Genomic DNA, 22809 nt, shown 5'->3' with positions numbered 1-22809 from the left:
CATTGAGCACTTACATGTGCTAGGAACTGAGATAAGCACCTTCGACTGTGTTGTCTCATTTTAGCTCTTTCTAGGATAGGTACCACCAGGGCCCTCATTTCATGAACGTGGAAATGGAATCTTAGAAAAAAGTACATAATTTGCTAGAAGACACAGAATTTATAAATGACAGAGAGAATGTTTGCCCAACCCAAGAATCTGCACTTTTAACTAAAATACACCATCTCTGAGCAATTAACCTCTACCCCTGCTGTCTCTGCCCTCACAAAAACTGGCCTTGTCCAGTACCCAGCTTCTTGGCCTTCTCTTTGTTATATTCCCAGGTAATGCTAATTGTTTTGAAGCACGTAGAGCATGTTCACAATCAAATAAACTTCAGTTAACACTAGTCTAACTATTATATATTTTAACCAGGTTTCCCCAGCCTTTACCAGCTTACGAGTACAGAAAGGGTGGATTAAGGCCCACAGCCCCTGCGAAAGGCCCTCCTACGTAATTCTAAAAGTCTCAGAGGTGTCTCAGGTCCTCCCGGTAGATCCCCAGCTGTCAGGAGCTGCTGTTTTCCCTCCCTCCCATGGGGTTTCTGCTGAGCAATGGCTTATGGTCAAGTAGAGGGGATTGCTCCCTCCAAGGGACTGCATTCTCTAAGACTCCCCAGGTAGTAACACTTTCGCCTGGTTCTTTCCAGTTTCGTGAAAGTTATTTCTATTTTAACCGACAACAACCCCTCCTTTGGACACATATATGCATCTGCTAGGGTGGGATATGGATTCAAGGGAGGTCATCATGGCCTCAGAATCTCTCCTGCCCTCAGTCACTTCCTGGAATGAACTCTCCCTCCCCAAAAAGAGGGCACCACACCATGAGTGCTTCACTCTTCAATACCATCCCACTGACACTGAACTACGGGGTCTCCCAACAGCTCACCAGACTTGTCCAGACATGTTTCAACTCCACCAATGGGCATTGCTTAGGCTCAGGCTGCAAACCTTGGTACCTAATCAACATGTATACCCCAGATGAGGATTTTCTAGTTTATATAATTTTTTTTAATTTATTTATTTAAATTAGTTTCAAGTATACAGCACATTGGTTAGACATCTATATAGTTCATAAAACAATCCCCGCAATTGCTCCCTCCCTCCCCTGGCCCTCCACCTATAGCCATCATATTAATGCTAACTGCATTCCCTCTGCCATGCTCCCCATGCCCAACTATCAACTACTAATTTGTACTTCTTTAACTCTTTGCCCCATTCTCCCAGCTAGTTTAAATCTTTGTGGTAGAAGATGAGCCAAGTGGTTATAAAACTAAATCAGCTACTGCTGCTGAAAGCTTTGAACTCACTCGGTGCTAGTTCCAGTCCCAGTCCTGTCACATCCTGCCTATATGATTTGGGGCAGGTTATGTGCTCTCTTAGAATCTCAAGTTCTTCACCTGGAAATTTGGAAAAATCTATGCACCTATAAGGTTTCATAAGGATTTAATGAAAGAACATGTGGATGGTGCCTTACCCCATGCCTAACCATAGAGGGGCTCTGCAGAAGTTTGCTCCTTTTTAGATTCTTCAAAAAATTAAAAATAGAACTACCATATGACCCAGGCAAAGAAAACCAAAATGCTAATTCAAAAAGACATATGCGCCCCTATGTTCATTGCAACATTATTTACAATAGCTAAGATATGAAAGCAACCTAAGTGCCCATCAATAGATAAATGGATAAAGAAGATGTGGTACATATATATGATAGAATATTACTCAGCCATAAAAAAGAATAAAATCTTGCCATTTGCAACATGGATAGACCTAGAGGGTATCATATTAAGTAAAATAAATCAGACAGAGAAGACAAATACAATATGATTTCACTTATGTATGGAATCTAAAAAACAAAGTAAACAAACAAACAAAACAGAAACAAATTCATAGATACAGAGAATATTTTGATGGTTGCCAGACAGACAGATAGGTGAAAAGGGGGAAGGGATTAAGATGTACAAATTGGCAGTTATAAATACAGTCACGGGGATGCAAAGTACAACATAGAGAATATTGTCAATAATTTTGTGATAACTATATATGGTGTAAGATAAGTACGAGACCTATCAAGGTGATCACTTTATAAGTTATATAAATGTCTAATCACTATGTTGTATACCTGAAACTAATATAATATTGTATGTAACTGAAAATTTTTTAAATTATTTTTTAAAAAGGAAGCTCATAAGTAAAATCTTAAAAGCCTTCATCACAAGAAAATATTATAATTACATATGATGATGGATGTTAACTAAATTTACTATGGTACTCACTTCACAGTATGTAAATATATCAGATCGTTATGTTACACATCTAAAATGAATACGGTGTTATATGGCAATTATATCTCAATAAAACTGGGGGGAGGGAAGTTTGCTCCTTTTTCATTTGAAAAATGATGGTGTTCTCTTCAACAATCTTCTCTTCCAGTTCTAATATTCAATGATACCATATTGTCTCAATTCTGAACAACACTGACATTTCCGGATTGCAATGCCAAGCTCTTAAGCTGTTAGACACAATTTCTCAGACACTATCCATGAGACTGCCTTCTCCCAGTATCACACAATGGCTCCCAATGGCCTCGTCCAGAAAACAGCCCCCAAATCTACATACAATGGGAAAGGATTAAAATCAGTTCTTATTGGGTGGAAGAAAACAGACTATTCACATTTTTTCTCATAATCTCTACCCACCCACACAAACATGTTAAATTAAAGACATAATTTTTAACCCCTAGCTTACCATACTCCACCAGTCATCCACTTATTTGGGTAAATGCTGTCTCACATGCTATACAAAAAGGGTGTGGTCTTTGCCAGTAAAAAGCTATATTTGGATCCCTACTGTGATGCCTGTCCTTTTTAAATTCCTAGAATGCCATTGACATCCTGGGCTTCAGTTCAGAGGAGAAAGTTGGGATCTATAAGCTCACAGGAGCCGTGATGCACTATGGGAACATGAAGTTCAAGCAGAAGCAGCGAGAGGAGCAGGCAGAGCCAGACGGCACTGAAGGTAACCACATCTGGGAAGGGCACTGGGATTTGACTTTCCACCTGTGTTCACGTGTGAGATAAACTGGTATTCATCTCAAGAGCCGTTCTTTGAAAATTGTACAAACTGAATTTGGATTGTCCAAAGCTCATTGTACATGCTCTGGGGAAGTTTATTCACTCAGTCAAGAAATCCTATATTGGCAAATCCTTAAAAAATAAAAAAGCATATTTCTCATAAATGAATAATCACCATCACAGTTTACTTGTTATTTTAAGATAGACATTTATGAGAAGATATGGTTAAGCAAACCTCACTTTCTCTCTGTGCATGTCATTTTAATATCCAGAATATTGTTCTAATCACCTGGACCTAAGACAAAGCCTTTGGTAAGGTAGCAGCAAAGTTTCTTCTCACCATTGCTTTCTCTTTCACTCTGATATCTGTTGAACTTAACCCTGAACCAAGGACTGGTGTGAAAATCTTCCTCCTCATAACTCTCATCTGAATGACCTCACCATCCCCTTCTGCCTCATCCCCAAGAGGCCTGGGAATAGAGCAGAGGGCAGTGGGAGGAGCTAACAGTGGCGAGATCCATCCACCATATGCCCTGTTCATCAGGCCTCATGTCTTTCGCACTGCATTTTACCAGCTCCATGAGTAAAAGATTAGTTTGTCCCTAATAATTTTACTTTTTGTACCATCTCGCATTGTGTGAAGCAGTGTATCTTGAAATCCGTATGATAGAAGGAATTTAAGGCCAGGAAAATATGTATGACTTTCTCACTGTCCATAAAGTTTCACCTGATTAGGTTAACTTTGCCTAGGATAATCTCTCTTTTTATTAACTCAAAGTCAACTGATTAGTGACCTCATCACGGGAGTAATATCCTATCACATTCACAGGTTACACACACATATGCACACATACACAAGTAGAGGGGATTATGCAGGGAAGGAATACCAGAGGGGCACAAGTCTCAGGGACCATCTTGGAATCTTGCCTATCACAGTGGTACATCCTACATAATAGGAGAGAAACTCAGAGTGTCAGAGCAGGAAGCACTTCTTATTGGGGTAATTAGAGAAGGCTTCCTGGGGGAAGCAGGCACTGATATAGACTTTGATGTATGGGTAGGATTCTGAAAGGCGTGGGTAAGAAGGTAGTTTAGTCAAAAGAAACGTCATGAGCAAAGGGGAAAAAATGTGATGAGGACTGAGGAGCAGAATGGTCCACTTTAGCTATAGAAGAGGATATGTGTAGTGGATTTATAAGAGATGAGAATAAAAAGTGATCATTTTGGCATCAGTTTGAGAAGGCATTGAGTGCCAAGGTAAATGGTTTAAAATGTCTGTAGTAAGTCTACGGCCATGCCACCCTGAACGTGCCCAATCTCGTCTGATCTCGGAAGCTAAGCAGGGTCGGGCCTGGTTAGTACTTGGATGGAAGACCACCTAGGAAGACCAGGTGCTGTAGGCATTAAAAAAAAATAATAAAAAATAAAATGTCTGTAGTAGCCACCAGAAACCATAGATCCTTTAAGTAGCAGGAGAAGTACGAGCAGCAATCTAGAATTGATCTGCAAGCAATAAGGCTCACCAAGAGTGTGGAACCTTGAAAAATGATGTACCAGCCTCCTCAGCAACAGCAGACCATATTGATATATAATCACAGTGGGGTCCCTGTGCTCAGTGTTTAGAAACAGGAAGAGCCTGGAAAAGGGGGAAATGGAGGGCTGTGATCCAGGCCTGAGTTCCTCTAAATAATACCAATCCACATTCACTGAGTGCCCACTGTGCACCAGACCCACTTCTCAACAACCCACCAATGGGATACTATCTCTATTCCCCAGTTTACAAATGTCAAAACTGAGGCGAAACCAAAAAATTTGAATCCAGGCAGTCTGACTCTAGAGCCTAGGCTCTCTGCCACTATATTATTCCACAACTCTTTGAAACAATGATGATGCCAGCTATTTTGAAGGTGGAATGAGCAGCATTTGATGCCTGTCTGAATTCAGGCAGGTCAGAAGTGAGAAGGAAGCATGTAATCACCCCAAGCTTTCAGTGACTAGAAGACCATCCACCAAAATGGACATAGCAAGAAAAAGGAATAGTTTGAGCAAGGAGCAAAGTGCACATTTGCCCTCTTATTAAGTACTTAACAAACCCTGCCCTGGGTTTTTATTAAGTTGTCCACCTAACCAGCAATGAGGTGATGGTCCCAACCAAGGAGGAGCTGTCCCTGGGGAGCAGCATTTCTCTACCTTCTTAATGAGCTCAATGCAGGGAGCCAGGTCCATCCCAAAGTCAACTGAACTCCCAATGAACCACGAATTGCCAATATTCAACTACTTTTGACCATTTCCAAATACTCAAAGGCTGGGTCAAGGTTTTGTACTTCTCTCTCAGCTATTAGCACTTGCATAAATTAGTCTCACATAAATTAGGAAGGTGCTAAACGTATGCTAATTGTCCAAATGATGCCTCTTTTACTTATACACCATTTTGTTGTATAATCAGACTACAATATTACTAAGTGTATTTTTAATAAAATTTAAATATCAGTAGATCAAGATCAACCTATGATTAAAGATTACATCTAGAAGATAAATAAAAGTTTCTGAAAATCTGAAACCCTGGACTATGATATTGAAGCTTCATTGGACAAGTCCAGGCCTGGTGCACATAGGAGGTCATAAAAACATCAAAAAGATTATAGAAAACATTTCTGGGAGGACCCAGGCCCGACTGGACACTTTAGCAGCTGCTATTTTTGTGTGATGCCATTCTTCCCTTCCTTTAGTGGCTGACAAAGCTGGATACCTGATGGGTCTGAATTCTGCAGAAATGCTCAAAGGCCTGTGTTGTCCGAGGGTGAAGGTCGGGAATGAATATGTCACTAAAGGGCAAAATGTCCAGCAGGTAATGGGATGCTCTGAATCCAGTTGACTCAGGTATTTTGCTATTTTACCCATTACCTTAAAGTTCTTTTGGTTGCAGATATCTGAAATACATATGAAACTCGCTTCTGCATTAGGGTGGAATTCATTCTTAAACCTCAGGGGTAACTCAAGGGGTGCAAATCAAGGAGTACCCATTGGGTGTCATGATGACCTAGAGCCAGGAATTGGAGAGTCCTCTGGAGCCAGCCTCTTTCCAGCTCCTTCTCTGGGGTTTCATAGGATGCCATTGCTCTTCTCTGTTGCATCTTCACTAGGCAGATAAGCTTTCTCCACCTCTCCTGCCCACAGCCACCCCGTAGTTTCCAAGGTTGTATCTCCTTGGTTCCAGCCTCACCCTGAGAATGAAACCAGTGACTTTTGATCTCAATTCCAAATTCTCAGGAGAGACACTTTAACTCAACTTGGATCAAATGTCCACCACCAGTTCAATTAAGTGTGGCCGGGGCTAGAGTCACACATTAAAACCATGGTTGTTAGAAATCTATCTGTAAATGGGATAGTTCTCAGAGAAAGAGGAACATCATGAACTGGGCAGAAGCCTCAAGAAATACTTCATAATAGGTCAAAATATATGAAATATATATGAAATTGTCAACTTTCAAGTGCTTCTAACTTTCAGGACATCAATTTCATATGTTTCAATGTAATACAACTATCAAAACACTAATTTGAGGATTGAATGGGTGATCCTCCAGGTGACCAACTCAGTGGGTGCGCTGGCCAAAGCCGTCTACGAGAAAATGTTCCTGTGGATGGTCACTCGCATCAACCAGCAGCTGGACACCAAGCAGCCCAGGCAGTACTTCATCGGGGTCTTGGATATCGCTGGCTTTGAGATCTTTGACGTGAGTTGTTTGAGGAAATGGCTAGTCTAAAAAGACCTTTCTGTTTTGTTTCTGCTTTGCTGAATCCCCACTGGGTTTTCCAAACTCATTCAAACTGTTTGATATTTGAAACACCAGTTCAACAGCCTGGAGCAGCTGTGCATCAACTTCACCAATGAGAAACTGCAACAGTTTTTCAATCACCACATGTTTGTGCTGGAGCAGGAGGAGTACAAGAAGGAAGGCATCGAGTGGGAGTTCATTGATTTCGGGATGGATCTGGCCGCTTGCATTGAGCTCATCGAGAAGGTAGAGAAATAATGCTACATCTCACCATCACCTCTTTGCTTTAACTCTTCCCTGTTAATACATTGCTGCCCCTAACCCCACTCCCCCAGGCTGTGAGCTTTCAGATAGCTGAATCCCCTTGTGCATAAAAGGTAACTGTTTGGAAAGTGCCCAAAATCTGTTCAGACACCTAAAGAGATGCATAGGTGGTTAAGATCCCAGGGCTCAGTTATCCCCAAGAATGCTATGGGAGCACAGGAGGGACTATGGCATTTCATACTTTTCTGACTTGTCTAAAGATCCAGAGAGGAGGGGCCATGGAGCCGTGGGGTTCTTGGGGAAATGTTACTGTGAAGATAGCAGATGATACTAACTTTTAAAAAAGGAATCCCCGTAATGTTTTGAGCACTGGTCATATTGGAATAAGTATATCTTCCTAAGGTGGCTACTGAGAAATCCAGATATTACTGTTTAAAATATTACTTATATTACTTTATGTCTATGTGCATAACTTTGCATTTTTTGTAAACCTATTGCAAAAGTGAGCTGAGCTACCTTCACATATACATAATTTCATTCCATGTTCTTTTGTTCAATAAATATTAATTAAGCATATGCTACATGTCTAGCACTGTCCTGTCATTGCACCAAGCAGACTAAGAGCCTTGCCTTCACAGCACTTACATTCCAATGTTCCTAGTAACAGCAATAGCACCAAGGAAGTTGTCTCTGGTTCCTGCAATAGAGTCATTGGAATGTGCTAGTATTAAATGCTGAGGCATAATCCATTATCTTCCTTCTAGCCTATGGGCATCTTCTCCATCCTAGAAGAGGAGTGCATGTTCCCCAAGGCCACAGACACCTCCTTCAAGAACAAGCTGTATGACCAGCACCTGGGCAAGTCCAACAACTTCCAGAAGCCCAAGCCTGCCAAAGGCAAGGCTGAGGCTCACTTCTCGCTGGTGCACTACGCAGGCACCGTGGACTACAACATTGCTGGCTGGCTTGACAAGAACAAGGACCCCCTGAATGAGACTGTGGTCGGGCTATACCAGAAGTCTTCACTGAAGCTGCTGTCCTTCCTTTTTTCCAATTATGCTGGTGCAGAAGCAGGTGAAATTCTTTTTTCCTTTAATCTGCGGAAATCTGTGTAATTATTCATATTCCAATGCTGCTTATAAAGAACCAGTAGTCAAACACGAGCTTTAGATTCAGTTTATTTATTTGTCTATCTCTGATCTCCATTTTTCTTTCTCCTATCCTTCCACTTTCTTGAGAGACTGAGTTCTTTGGAGCTAAACAAGACTTCTCAGTAGACATGATAGCCAGTACCACATTCTTTAATAGTTTTTTATTGAGATATAATTCATATACCATAAAATTCATCTTTTAAAAATTCAATTGTTTTTAATATATTTATAGGGTTGTACAACCATCATCATTATCTAATTCAGAAACATTTTCATCACCCCTATAATCCATTAGCAGTCACTCCTCACTCCTCTCTTCCCCAGCCCCTGACAATGACTAATCAATCTACTTTCTGTCTCTATGGATTTGTCTGTTTTCAACTTTCATATAAATGAAATCATACACTATATGGTCTTTCGTGTCTGGCTTCTTATACTTAGCCTAATGTTTTCAAGGTTTGTCCATATTATAGTATGTATGTAGTATGTATCAATACTTCACTTCTTTTTATAGAGAAGTAATATTCCATTGTGTGGATAGCACACATTTTGTCCATCTACTCATTAGTTGATTAAAATTTGAGTTGTCTTTACTTCTTGGCTATTGTGAATAATGCAGCTGTGACCATTTTTATACAAGTTTCTATATGGAAATATGTCATCAGTTTTCCCGGATATATACCTAGGAGTCATATGGTAACTCTATGTTTAACTTTTTGAGGACCTTCTAGATCGTTTTCCTAGATGACTCTACAAGCCAGTATCACTCTTTAAGGTTATTCACCTATATATTTTTTAAATTGCCAAAATTAGGTTTAAAATCGTGAACTATCTTAAATGCATAAGTTTAACAAATTTACGTCTTTAATTTTTAAATATATGTAGTATAATCATTCATTCTAAATTTGATAATTTTTAAAAATTAATGTCTAGTGTACTCTGAGCAGTGGAATATGAAAACTGGGCACGAGTTTAACCTTAAATGGTAAATACTATCTTCTTTGAATCTAATCAAGGTATCTCTGTAACTGTTTTGCATAACTTCACTCAGATATAATACCACGACTTTAAATATAAAGTCCTATGTCAGTGTGGATCTGGGGAAGTGGCTTTCCTGCCTTTCTTCTCTCCATCCAAACACACATCAGGCTAGACCCTGGGGATAAGAAGGTGGGGTGGGAGGAATTGGGGGAAACTGAGGCACTACTTTTCCCCCAGGACTGAATCTCGATTACATATCAGTGGCCAAATCTGAAATCGAGCCATTCAGAAAAAGTAGACACAATATCACTGACTCCAAATTAAGTTGTCAAATTGAGTTGTTTCTTTTAGAAGAGAAAAAAAAAACTTGTAGAATATTCTTGAGAAACTTTAGTTGTATTATTTTCAGTTACTTCCTCATTAGAAGATCAATAGGGACTCAAGCATAAAAGGAGGTAATCTCTCAAGAGAAACTAGTCATCAAGAGGAATATCTCCATCTTGCCAACTACTCAGCTGGGCTTCATGTCTGATCTCCAAAGGAAAAATGTCTCCTTGGATACTGGGAGTCTAAGTTATACCCCCAATTAAATTCCACCCACAGCCCACCCCACCCCATTCCCACAGTGACAAACATGAGTGTTCCCAAATCTGAGTAGTTTGGAGGCACATAAACAACAGCAACAGCAACAACAACATCAATTCAGGTGTCTTACATCAAAAGAAAACCAAAACTTTCAGGGCTAGGAGGAAGTGATTTAAGAAGGCCACCACCGTGTCCTTGGGGCTGCATCTGACACATCTGTCTGTCTCCAGGTGACTCCGGGGGAAGCAAGAAGGGTGGGAAGAAGAAGGGTTCCTCTTTCCAGACGGTGTCTGCTGTGTTCAGGGTTCGTATTTTGGCAGCTTCCACATTCAGTTTTGTTTTGGGGGTGGGGGGAAATTGTTTGTTTTTGAGTGGGGGAGTTCCTCCCACAACAAAATAGCATTTGCTAAGGTAAATGTGCTTGTCCTGATTTCTGTCCCAGGAAAATTTAAACAAATTGATGACCAACTTAAGGAGCACTCACCCTCACTTTGTACGATGTCTGATTCCCAATGAAACCAAGACTCCTGGTGAGTAAGAATCCATTCAAACAGGACTCCCTGAAATGTATGCAAAATTCTGTAGGTGTGCGTACACACAGGTGTGTGTGTATGTGTGTAGAAATGCACATGTGTTTCCCCAAAGAAAGCATTATAGGCTTTATCATTTCGCTAAGTAGTCTGTGAAATAGGGCTGCCAGATTTAGCAAATAGAAATATTGGATGCCCCATTAAATTCAAAATCAACAAACAATGAAAAATCTCTTAGTATAAGTATAACTTATGAAATATATTGAATAAACTTATTACTAAAAAATTTTTCACCATTTATCTAAAATTCAGATTCAGTGGTGCATCTTATATATTTTATTCCACACTCCTACTATGAAATCATATCTGAAGTATGTATAGATACATGAGATCCATAACTTTCATTAGGTTCTTAAAGGCCTCTGTGGTTTCTTTTCCCCCAAATTCAAGACCCACTAGATTTGGCAAATAATTATCTTAGGTATTCCATAAGAAAAACTGCATGAATAATAACTGTTTTCTGAGTCTATACTGCATATTGGTCACTTTATAACATTATCTCTACTGCTTACAACAGTTCTCTGCAAGGTAAGAGTAATAATCTCCACTTCATAGAAGAGAAAACTGAGAATGAGACCATATGCAGAGAGAACGCTGTGCAGTACAGTAGACCTTCAACCATCACCCAGTCCTGGATTCACAAATATTCTTAGAGTAGAGCTGTATTTCAGGGTCATTTGTCATAAAGAGAAGAACCGACTGCCACACAGAGCTGTGGCTACAGGTAGCTTACTCCTCAGCCAAACTGTTCTATCCCAGACATGGGTTTCTGGCCCGTAAATAAACCTTCTGCCTCAGCGACATTACTAGTGAGCAGAGAAATTAGATGGTCGGGGAAGAAATCCCAGCTCCACTTATTACTACCCATGGGTCCCTAAGCCAAGTACCTTAGCTTTCAGCTCTACAAAAGCAAGCAGAACACTTGTACTCATTCATTCATTCATTAAGTTAGTTATTCATTCATCTATTTACTTAAGGAGTGCTTATAAAGTGTTTTCTCACTTTGTAAATATTAACTCATTTAACCTGCCATAGAGGGTTGTGAAAATTAAATGAACCAAGTACATATCAAGCATTTAAAACAGGGCCGAGCACATTGTGAACACTCAGTAAATGTCGGCTGTCAGTTATTATAATAATAATTATTATTATATTATTAATAATAAGAATAATATTATGTATAATAATAATGTGAAAATTATTATTACTATTACTTAAAACCAAAAACTTTAATTTCCTAAACCACCTGGTTTACTATATTTAGTGAATTTATTTTCCATGGAAGTTAGATTCTAAAGTCTAAGTTAAAGGCAAAAACCAGCTGTACTGTTTTGACACCCAATGTCTGGGGCAGGCTGCACCATCCCCACCCGGGGTGGAGGCGGCGTGGGGCGGGGGGATGGGGGTGAGCAGCACAGCCAATTTCTCGTCTAGTGTAGGAACAGAGCTGTTTCTTTGGTTAAGCACCACATGAATTCGTTGGCTTGTACGGAGGTGTTTTGTTGTAAAGAGAACTCGACCCAAAATTCTGAGCCTGCACAAACAGGAGGGCGCTGGGAGAGAAGGGAGTCCAGTCTCAGCTCTGCTACTCCTTGCAACGCGCTTCACCTCTCCAGACTCAGTCTCCTTGGGCGCCCTTCCATCTTGTAGGACGGCTTTGTGGGAACTAGAAAACATCTCCCCTCTGAGCGTACATATTTGACAAGCAGAATGACAGCTCTTGTCTTCTCATTATAAAATGATAGTCTTTAAGTTTTCTTCTGTCTCTAAAAGGGTCAATTGTTCTCTAATTACACTTTTTCTCTCTGCTCCTGGTCTTTGTGGAAATGGAAACCTCTGCCATGTCTTTAACCAGGCCGGATATATCAAACAGAGAAAACAGTATGAGTATCTAATGCATGGCTTACTGTTGTCAGGGGCTATTTTAAGTTCTTCATTCATATTAACTCAGTTAATCCTCACACAGCCTTATGAAGTAGATGCTGTCATTATCCTAACTTTACAAATGAGGCAATTAAGGCATAGAAAGTATAAGTTCACATAGCTAGTAAATGGCACAACTGGGATCTGCACCCCTCAGAATCCTCATTCAAGAAATAATGAGGCTGGACTAGATGGTTTTAGGTTCTCTCACATCAGAGATTCTCTGAATTTCCAAAACATTTTCTCCTTGCTCTTAGCCACCTCTTTCGCCAGAGAATCACTGTCTCCTAGGACTTCCAGGAGTGATGAAAATGCTCTTATCTGCACTGTCCAGTATGGTGGCCACTAGTTACGTGACACGTGGCCAGTGCAACTGAGAAAGTGAACCTTTTGTTTTAGTGAATTTAAATTTAAATAGCAACACGCAGCCAAAAACTACTGAATCAGACAGTAGGGCAACTCTAGCAGAACCTTGAAAAATGCATAAATGTATAATCATCTCTCCTCACAGTAGCCAGGGGGAACTTGTGAGCATTCTAGAGGTTTCCACGAGGTTAAGTCAAAGCCAGCTTTAGCGCCTTCTAGCAAGTTAGGAAGCCCACTATGAAAAGTCATTATGTAGCCTTAGACCTCTCCTGTAACCCCTCACCCAGCCTCAAGACAGAATTTTCTCCATCCCCTCTTTTTTTCAATTATAGTTGACATACAATACTAAATTAGTTTCAAGTGTACACAACACAGTAATTAGACATTTATGTAACTTACGAAGTGATCACTCTGATAAATCCAGTACCCATCTGACACTATACACAATCGTTACAATACTACTGACTGTATTCACCATGCTGCACTCTATATCCCCATGACTATTTTGTAACCACCAGTTCGTACCTCTTAATCCCCTCCCCAATTCACCCTTCTCAGGCGCCTTTTGATGTGTGCCTGATCCAGACTGGTTACCAAGAGCGACCATGTTACCTCCTCCATGGAGGCTTGTCCCTCTGGCTCCTCTTCTTCTGCCCCAGCTTTGGGGCTCCCTCCTTGCTTTCTAGAGCAGGGGTTCAATAGTCAGCAGATGACTGCCCTGCATTCAACCCCCTCTATCCCTACTGCAGCCCTCCTCATTCTCTCCATTTCTCTTCTACTACTAAAGGCACAGCCTTTAGATTTTACATCTCTGTCCTTTGAGATGCAGAGGGCATCTCAAGTTATCTCCTGAGAAGCCCAAAGGGTACTCCACACTCATTCTGCCTCCCTTGGAGTCTAGCTACAGAGTCAAAAGCCATGAACAGAGTAAAGATCAATACTTTGGCTTTCATTCCCATGGTGATGGGGTACTAGAGTCTTCCTAAGAGGTTGTGATTATTTATACTGTGAAACTACAGGCAGGCTCCAGCCACTCCCAACCTTAGAGCTGGCACTAACCCTTTCCACTCAAGTCTAGGTGTGTCAGAGTGTCTCATGGTGCTCAGACTACCAAAGAGAACAATGAAAAAGCCACTGACACATCCTAAAACACTATCTCCCCAGGCGTGATGGACCACTCCTTGGTCATGCACCAGCTGCGCTGTAACGGGGTTCTTGAGGGCATCCGGATTTGCAGGAAAGGATTCCCCAGCCGGATCCTCTATGCTGACTTCAAACAGCGGTAGGTCACCTATCTTTGCATCTTTCTCCTTTGGAGAACACCTTTTGCATTCCCCAAAGGTGCTCCTTGGATTGGTTGTGTGGTGGGCTCACAAGCCCCCCAGGGTGTCATGCTGGGGACAGGAGATGATCCCCTGCCCAGAGTAAGTGCTGGACCAGCCCAAAGTGGCTCCAAGGTCAGAGCTCAGACCCTCTAACCTGACCAAGACTCTAGACCAAGGTTCTCAATTTTGGCACTGTGGGAGCTAGATAATCCTTTATTGTGGGGCTGTCCTGTGCATGGTAGGATTTGGGCAGCATCCCTGTCCTCTATCCACAGATCTCAGTAGCAAACCACACCCCCTAAAAGCTGCAAAAATCAAAAATGTCTTCAGACATTGTCAAATGTCCCTGAGGGAAACAAATCACCCTTATTCCCCTATTGAAACAAATTTCCTCCCATCTACCATCTGGGCCCACAATTCCAGGCCTTGTCTGGAGTGGAAGAGGGGAGAGGACCCTCCAGAGGCAGGAGGGCCAGAGGTCCGCAGGTTACAGCTGATTTCAAGGCTCTGCCAAGTTATATAGGAACCATTACCTCTAAAAGCAAAATTCCAGCGGTGCACTCAGCTGGGCTTCTTTCCATTATGTTTTTCCCTCTCATACCATAACCTGCTTGTCTGGAATCGATCCCTAGAATTCCCCTTCTGCCAGACTAGCTGTACATATTCCGTTTCCTCCTAAGTCTGGAGCAAGAGAAAGTTCTCGAAGGCCTGGTCTCAGGTACAAGGTCTTTCATTGGGGGGTGAATCTATTCAGGGAGCTTTTCCTTTAACTGAAACTACCACCCTATCCCACATTGCCAGGCTGATGAGGGGAATGTAAGTAGATGTGAGGCCCGATGCAGCCTCCCAGTGCAGGGCTCTCGTGGGATGAGGCGTCTCCTCAGCTTCCTGTGTGCTGTGCCAGCTGCTGGCAGACTCTTGTCACCTAAGCCACATTGGCTCTCTGCAGTCTGTGAAGTCTCTGGAATAGGCACAAGTGACACCACTTCCTCCTGTCCAGGCCTTACCCATGGGAAAGAGGAGGGTGCGGTCTTCCTCCCTGGGTCACTGCAGGATGACGGGGCTGGGCTTTCGCAGGCCTGTGAGACCCTCGGCCTGAGCAGCAAGGAGCAGGATGCGCCCCTCGGGAAAAGGCTGTGCAGCCAGAGGCCCTTGTTCCCCTCGCCCCCGGGTGCCAGCAGGCCCCAGAGCTGACTCGCCATGCTCCCTCCTCAGGTACCGGATCCTCAATGCCAGCGCCATCCCAGAAGGGCAGTTCATTGATAGTAAAAATGCTTCTGAGAAGCTTCTGAGCTCCATCGATGTGGACCGGGAGCAATATAGGTTTGGCCACACCAAGGTGAGACGGGGTGAAGCTGGGACACCCCACACTCTGTGCAACCGCAGCCCTAGGCTGCTTGATAGCTGACTGGAGGAACAGGGTCTTTCTCTTTCCCCCTCTGGTCAACCTGACCACCCCCTGCCCAGTGGCCCAGGTAGAGGGAGCCTATGTTTGGATACAAAGAGCTCTGTCTCCATGTTGGTTTTTAAGAGTCTAGAGGCTTAACTGAAAGCTGGAGCCCCACCTACCATAGAAGAAAGCAATGGGAACCCTAACATCCTGGAGGGAGCAAAGGAAGGACACTCTAAATGTGATAAAAGAGCCAAAGAGAGAGGAGAACACAGAATTCCAAGGACAGTGAGGACTTGAGAAGAATGATTATAACCCATAAAAACAACTACCGTTTACTGAGCACATGTGCATGGAGCCCTGTGACATGCCCCCTGCGCTCATTGCATTGATCTTCCCAATAACCTGACGTGACATGGGTGGCACTGACCTCATTAGATTGCTCGTGGTCACGAGGATGGTGAGTGGCAAAAGCCGATCCCAAAGCTCCACGTCTCTGAAAGTGTTTACCCCACCAGAGGGGAGGCTGCTGCCACGAAGGGTTTCTGCTTCCTTGCAGCATTGTGGGTGCAAAGGAAGCTCTGCCGGTGTAGGCAGAGGGTGAATGGGCCTTAGGTGGGACCAGCCTTCTCAGATGGGCAGAGGGAGAGGAGAAAGGGGAGATAGGAGTCTGTGGATCTCCCCTAATCTGGGCACAGTTGAGCTCTGAGGTCACTTTCTGGACTCATCTTTGCTTCCTGTATGTGAGCTCTGTCAGAAGCTGCCCATGCGGGCTGGTAAGGCCTGTAGCATGCTTTGGAAGAAAATACAGGAGGGGCTGCTGTGTGGGTCCTGGGAGCCAGATGGCTGCTGGTCCTGCCCCAGGCCCCGAAGATCAAGGTTTGATGTTGGGCAGAAACAGGCTTTCACTAGGGCTCAGAGTTGAACACCTGCTGAGAACAAAGCAGGGCTGTCTCTCCTTTAACACAGGTGTTTTTCAAAGCTGGACTCCTGGGACTTTTGGAGGAGATGAGGGATGAGAAGCTGGTGACCCTTATGACATGCACACAGGCCCTGTGCCGGGGATACCTGATGCGGGTGGAATTCAAGAAGATGATGGAAAGAAGGTGACCAGACCCTTGCCTCCACCTTACCCTGCTCTTCCTACTTAGGAGACGATTATCTCTTCTTGCTTTTAGTCCTGGGATATTAATATACTCATTCATCTATTTAACCAACATCTACTGAGCAGGAATTCTGTGCCGGAGACTCTGCTTGGAACTGGGGATACCAAAAAAAAAAACCCTACCCTCTCCAGGATCTCACTATAAGTTGGACATGTGCATGGCTAATTTTAATGCCTGTGACCAGTACAATGTCAGAGTTATATTCCAGGCAATGAGAGACTGTTAAGTCTTAAGTCTCCAACCTGGTCGGGGGTTGGGGTTGACATGAAAGGGCCAGCAAGAAAAAAGAACTTTCTGAAATAAACTTTGCATGACCTAAGATACAGTGGCCTGGGAGGGAGGTCGACAAGCAGGTCACAGTATTTGGAACAAGGATTGAGAGGCAGGCAGTGAAGGTCCCTATGTGCCCTGTTAATGAACCTATATTGAATCATCTGTTTGATGGGGAGCTGTGGAAGGTGTGGAAGGAGATGAATGAGGGGATCAGGTTTGCAGCATAAGAGAGGTCACTCTAGCAACTACAAGGAGAGCAGAACTGAAAGGACAGGAGAGGCCAAGACCAGGTGTGGCGGAAGTCCAAACAAAAGATGAGAAAAACCTGAATTAGGAAATAGTCGATGGATGAGCGAGGAGGGGATGGATTGAAGAAATATTTAAGAGTCTTATTCCTTCAATAATTCAGCAGACGGAATGGTAGCATTGACGGCTGGTCATGTGTGGGAATTTCGGGGAGAGAGAATTTGGGCGGAAACGCATTCTCCCTCATAAGCTGTATAGCTCTAAAATCGTCGTTGCCATAATGGGCCACCGATATGCATTAGTCAGGAACATTTCTCAGTACTGTTGAATTGTATACCTGAGACTTACTGGATTTTGTTAACCAATGTCTCTATAATAAAATTAATTAATTAATTAATTTAAAAAAATAGAAGAACATCTCCCAGGCATCTAGCTTGATGAAGTGAATGGAAGCTAGTGCAGAAATGAAAAATATCTCAAAGAAGGGGCCTGTTTAAAAGAAAGAAAAGTAAGTTTCCAGGTACATGTGAGTTATGTGACATGAAGCTGTGGATGACGACGAGTAGGAAATAGCGTAGTTGGTACTGGGGCATAGGCAACAGTCAAAATTAGAAAAATGGATCAGTTCTACTAGGGCAAGAGTCTGGGAGATGACCAGTGGACTGAAGACAGATCCTGCTATACACTAACACTTACGCAGAAGAGGGAGCCCAGGTGGCAAAATATCATGAAACATAAAAACTGCTTTGTCAGAGAATCAAAGGCAGAAGAGAGTTTCAAAAAAGTGAGCGTTAACAATTCAAATGTGAGAAAAAGACCCAATAAAACAGGAATGAAAGATGTTCATTGCATTGGTAACTAGGAGGCACTGGCACTTAGGCGGAGTACTTTCAATGGGGCGGTGGAAGTGGAAGCCAGGTGAGTGGGAGACCCACACAGAGCCCATGTGCTCTCTCGTCTTCCAACCTTTGCAAGAGCTGTTTCCTTTGCCCTCGTTGGTAGAACCTACTCTGGAGTCCCTGAGATTTGCACAGCTTGGCTATAGCTCCCTGCCACCTAGCCCGGAAGGGTGCAGGTCCTGGGGCAAGCAGGATGGATGGGGTGGAGACGAGACTCGGCTGTGGGTCACTAATCTCAGCCCTAACGGGTGCACAGGGACTCCATCTTCTGCATCCAGTACAACATCCGATCCTTCATGAGCGTCAAGCACTGGCCCTGGATGAACCTGTTCTTCAAAATCAAGCCCCTGCTGAAGAGTGCAGAGGCTGAAAAAGAGATGGCCACCATGAAGGAAGACTTCGAAAAGGCCAAGGAAGAACTGGCCAGGTCTGAGGCTCGCCGAAAGGAGCTGGAGAAGAAAATGGTGTCCCTGCTGCAGGAAAAGAATGACCTCCAGTTGCAGGTCCAAACTGTAAGTACCTTCTTCTAGAGAAAAGAGAAGAGCATCCTTGAGGGCCCATCAGGTGTCTATTCGAGGGATGTTGGTGCCACCCAGTGGTCATACAGAGTATTGCAGCACCACCCCGCGTGCTGAAAAATGTGTCCGAAAAGTGAAATTCTGCTCGCCCTGATTTCTCCCTGTCTTTCATAGCAGAGTTAGACCTATATTGCTGTGGATATGAGCAGTATATGTCATAATAAAAGCTGCCATGAATGTGCCAGATATTTTTTAAATCATGTAAATAAAAATAAACCACTAAAATTAAATAATTCAAAGTAGAAAGAGTAATTTTCTATTCATGATTTTTGATAATATGTTTATAGTCCAAAATGCTTTGAAGATTCGCACTTCTCAACAAGGCTATAGGGGAAACAAAGTCATATATACAGTGTGTAACACACTGGCCATGTAATAGTACCATTTCACAGTTAAAGTGTTTACCATTTGCCCTTTATCGATAAACTTCCAAATACCTTTACCTTTGGCTTGGTGTGCAAAGCATTTTTCCTCCCCTTTTCTCTTTCCCAGTCAGTAAAGTGTGGTTATTAGGAGCATTTTCCCAAGCATAGTGGGCAAGAGAACAAGTTTTAGAATCAGATCACTGAGTGTAGATCCCAAATCCTCCATTTGATAGCTGTGTAACCTTGGGCAAGCTACTCACCTGCTTTGTGCCTCACTTTTCTCACCTGTAAGATAGGCACAGTAATTGTACCCACCCATAGGGTTGCTGGAGGGTCAGATGAGTCCATGCATGTAAAATACTTAACACATAGCACATGTTCAGTAAACACAGGTGCTTATTCTTGACAGTCTCTTTTCATCCATAACCTTTCAATGTGTGCCCAGTTCTTATGACACTCTTGTATGAGAAGCCTGACTAAGTTTAACAACTAGACACTCATTGCAAAGTGTTCTGGGACGAGCATTTACTTAATCACTTATTCCTGTCTACTTTGAATTTTCTGGAGGAGGCAGGCTAAGGACATGTGGGCAGCACTCTTCTGTTGAAAGTTAAAAAGTAGAAATGTTTTGAAACTATTATTTAGTTTGCGATAACAAAGGAGATGAGTCACTTTTCAGATGGTGGTAATAGGAAGAGAGAGATGGCCGGGCATCCAAAATTGGCAAATTTGCAGAGGCTTTATAAACTTCATGAATGCCTTTGATTGAAATTATTTTAGGTAAATTTTTATTAAGTGGATGATGTGCTTAGTGGTTAAAAAATTATGTGGATGATATACAAGTGCAAGTGCGTGTGACGCATACCTTAGGTCTAATTAATGGGCTTTTGGAGGGAAAGGTTTGTCAAGAGGCTGATCAAACATAATGCTCTGGATCTTTCAGGAAACAGAAAACCTGATGGACGCTGAGGAACGGTGTGAGGGGCTCATCAAATGCAAGATTCAACTGGAAGCAAAAGTCAAGGAGCTGAATGAGAGATTAGAAGAGGAGGAAGAAATAAATTCTGAGCTGGTTGCCAAGAAGAGGAACCTGGAAGATAAATGCTCCTCTCTCAAAAGAGACATTGATGACCTGGAGCTGACGCTGACGAAAGTGGAAAAGGAGAAGCACGCCACTGAGAACAAGGTGGGCAAACCCAGGGACTTCACGGTTTCTTGAACTATCCTGACTCCCTCACTGTAAGGAGGAGACAGGCAAGGCAGGACCCCCACTAACCCAACATTGCCTGGAAGTGAGAGGCAAGAGCACGCAGATGGGCGGTTAAGTTCCAACGACTTCTGTCCTCTGCCTTGCTCTCTACACTGCAGGTTTTCTCAGCCCTCCCACAACCTGCCTGATGGCACCACAACCTTCCAGCCCCAACCCTCCTCCACAGAGCAGGAACCCTTGGGTCCTATGCAGTGTTGCTTCTCACCACACTTGACACAGGAAGAGCAAACAGAAATGCCTACTGGGGCCAGGCAGATGAGGGAGGCAGGTGGTGAAGGAGGCAGAAAGCTAGATAATGGCAAGGCTTGGCAGGAAGGTGGGGGTACATGGAGCCTCATGCATTATTGGTATAGATGGAAGTAGCCTACAGGAAAGCTATCTGCAATATTTAGTCAAATTAAGAATCCACATATCCTTTGACCCAGAGTTTCTGCTCCTGGGTGTATAAACCAGAGAATTTTCCCACCTGTCCATAAGGGGACATACATGTACAAGGATGTTCGTGGCAGTATTGCTTGTGGTGGGGGAGAGCTGGAGGCAGTAGCGGGATCCACACTGGGGAGTGGAGAGGTGAGATGTGGAGGACGCACACCAGGGAGTACTACGCAGCCATCCAGAGCAACAGGCTTGTGCACACAGAGCAACAAGATAGATATGAAAGACCTAGTGCTGAGTGTGAGGAAAGCAAGATAATGAAATACACAGCATGATACCATACATAGACTAAAATTTCCTACCCATGAAAGAATGATGCATGATTCGTCTCATAATAGTTGCCAGTGAGGTGGAGCAAGAAATGAGGTTGGCTAGGTGTGAGATGACTCAGACAGTGTTGGATGGACAATTGGGAGTAGTGGAAATAGACAATAGGGAGGGGTGGAGACTGTGGCACACTGGAGAGCATTTACCCTGTCCACAAGTGGCAGTCACGACTCAGTTCCAGTCAACTGCTACCAGGTGGGAACGAGAATCCAGCATTGCCAGAGATTCCAGCTTTCTGTAAGAAGCCAGAAATCCAACTTCGTGTAAAATCTCATATTTTTCAATGTTAATATCTTATTCGAAGGTTGTAAATCACTATGAGGACTAAGGGAAAGATGCCTGTGGATGGATTTAGCCTAGGGGTCAGGAGTTAGCGATCTCAGATTTGGAAGGACGTTGTATGTGGGAAAAAGTTTAATGCTTTAAAGCTCCATGTTAGGTGCCCTCATCCTGCTTCCTGACAACACAGGATTCCCATTGTGGATTTTCTGGAGAGCACCTTATGTTTCTCCTTCCCGTTCCTGCCTCATTCTAAACCCCAATCGACCAACCTAACACACAAATTCCCGTGGAGGTGTTATGATGAATATAGATTGATGTGTTACCCTTCAGAGGCAGCATGTTTGCATTTAACAGTATCCTTCAATGAAAGGACAACACTTAACAGGGTCCTTCAATAAAATAATCTATAGCCTTGGCTGGAAGCTTCTGGTTTAATTGTTTCAAAATTCGATTTGTGTTGATGTTTTCCTAGGTAAAGAATCTTTCTGAAGAAATGACAGCCCTTGAAGAAAACATCTCCAAATTGACCCAGGAGAAGAAATCTCTGCAGGAAGCCCATCAGCAAACACTGGATGATCTTCAGGTTGAAGAGGACAAAGTCAATGGTCTCATCAAAATAAATGTCAAGCTGGAGCAGCAAGCAGATGACGTGAGGATATTTTACGGCTGTGCTCTAACGTTTATTGCTTGCAGAAGCTCAGGCAAGACAGGGTCCAAATAGGACACAGGGGCTGAGTGTTCGGACTCGAATCGGAATCGCTGAGTGGAGATCTCAGCCCACTCCAAATACATCTGGAATGCTGACTGAGCCACTTAAACTCTGGAACCTCAGTTTCCACCTTGTGAAATAGGGGTACAACGAGCTCTACCTGGGAAGGTTTCTGTGGAAGGCTAAGCATATGCAAAGTGTTAGCAAAACCATTAGCCGCTCATGTCCTCGGCGGCTGCGGCAGCAGCACCATCCATTTCTAGGTTCTTTTCAGTTCCAAAAGCTTCAATCCTGTTCCAACATTGTTAAAAATGGGTTCCCTTTGTGACCATGAAAATTACCCTCCCCACCCCCCGCCATCACGTTACATTTCGTCCTTCATGTAAGAGTCAGTTTCAAAGTTTTCAGGTTTCACTCTCAGTTGTGGCTAGAACTTTAGCAGATCGCCTTAATTTTCCTGAGGCCAGAGCATGTGTGCTCCACCCCTCCACCCCGGTCCCTCCCCTATGTGTGCCCATGCATGTGCGTGCGCGCGGGCACACACACATACACACACACACACACACACACACATTCTTTGCCTAGGAGTCCCCAGGGCTGCATGGTGTGAGTGGGGGAGGAGTGATAGTGTGCCATCTGCACCTTCATGAGCACAGCTGTAGCCCATTTTTTTCTGTCTGGGCAAGAGCATGCACCTATGGGCACCATGTTTCCACAGGGAACATGGCCCAGGACAGGTCAAGTGGGAACTGGCTGAAAGAGGCGCCACGAAGCCTCTGTGGGCTCCAGCAACCTG

At 43.3% G+C, this 22809-nt stretch overlaps 1 protein-coding gene and 1 non-coding gene across 2 annotated transcripts in view; both read left to right on the top strand.

Annotated features, from left to right (window-relative positions):
• The window catches only part of MYH13 (myosin heavy chain 13), a 52688-nt gene that overhangs the window by 14283 nt on the left and 15596 nt on the right, over positions 1–22809 (top strand). The window contains exons 11-23 of the mRNA XM_039847353.1: positions 2918–3056; positions 5842–5960; positions 6697–6846; positions 6964–7134; positions 7917–8226; positions 10100–10173; positions 10312–10399; positions 13913–14030; positions 15289–15412; positions 16433–16569; positions 18304–18559; positions 19934–20176; positions 21777–21953. Of these exons, the coding sequence (XP_039703287.1) occupies positions 2918–3056; positions 5842–5960; positions 6697–6846; positions 6964–7134; positions 7917–8226; positions 10100–10173; positions 10312–10399; positions 13913–14030; positions 15289–15412; positions 16433–16569; positions 18304–18559; positions 19934–20176; positions 21777–21953 (2106 nt within the window). The remainder of the gene's footprint in view (positions 1–2917; positions 3057–5841; positions 5961–6696; positions 6847–6963; positions 7135–7916; positions 8227–10099; positions 10174–10311; positions 10400–13912; positions 14031–15288; positions 15413–16432; positions 16570–18303; positions 18560–19933; positions 20177–21776; positions 21954–22809) is intronic.
• Positions 4397–4515, top strand: LOC120589958 (5S ribosomal RNA). Its single transcript, XR_005649589.1, has one exon. It is a non-coding gene; the product is annotated as a 5S ribosomal RNA (ribosomal RNA).

Source organism: Pteropus medius, unplaced genomic scaffold, assembly GCF_902729225.1.
Source record: "Pteropus medius unplaced genomic scaffold, Ma_sr-lr_union100, whole genome shotgun sequence".
NCBI classification, from domain to species: Eukaryota; Metazoa; Chordata; class Mammalia; order Chiroptera; family Pteropodidae; genus Pteropus; species Pteropus medius.
This window is presented reverse-complemented; position numbering and strand designations above follow the sequence as displayed.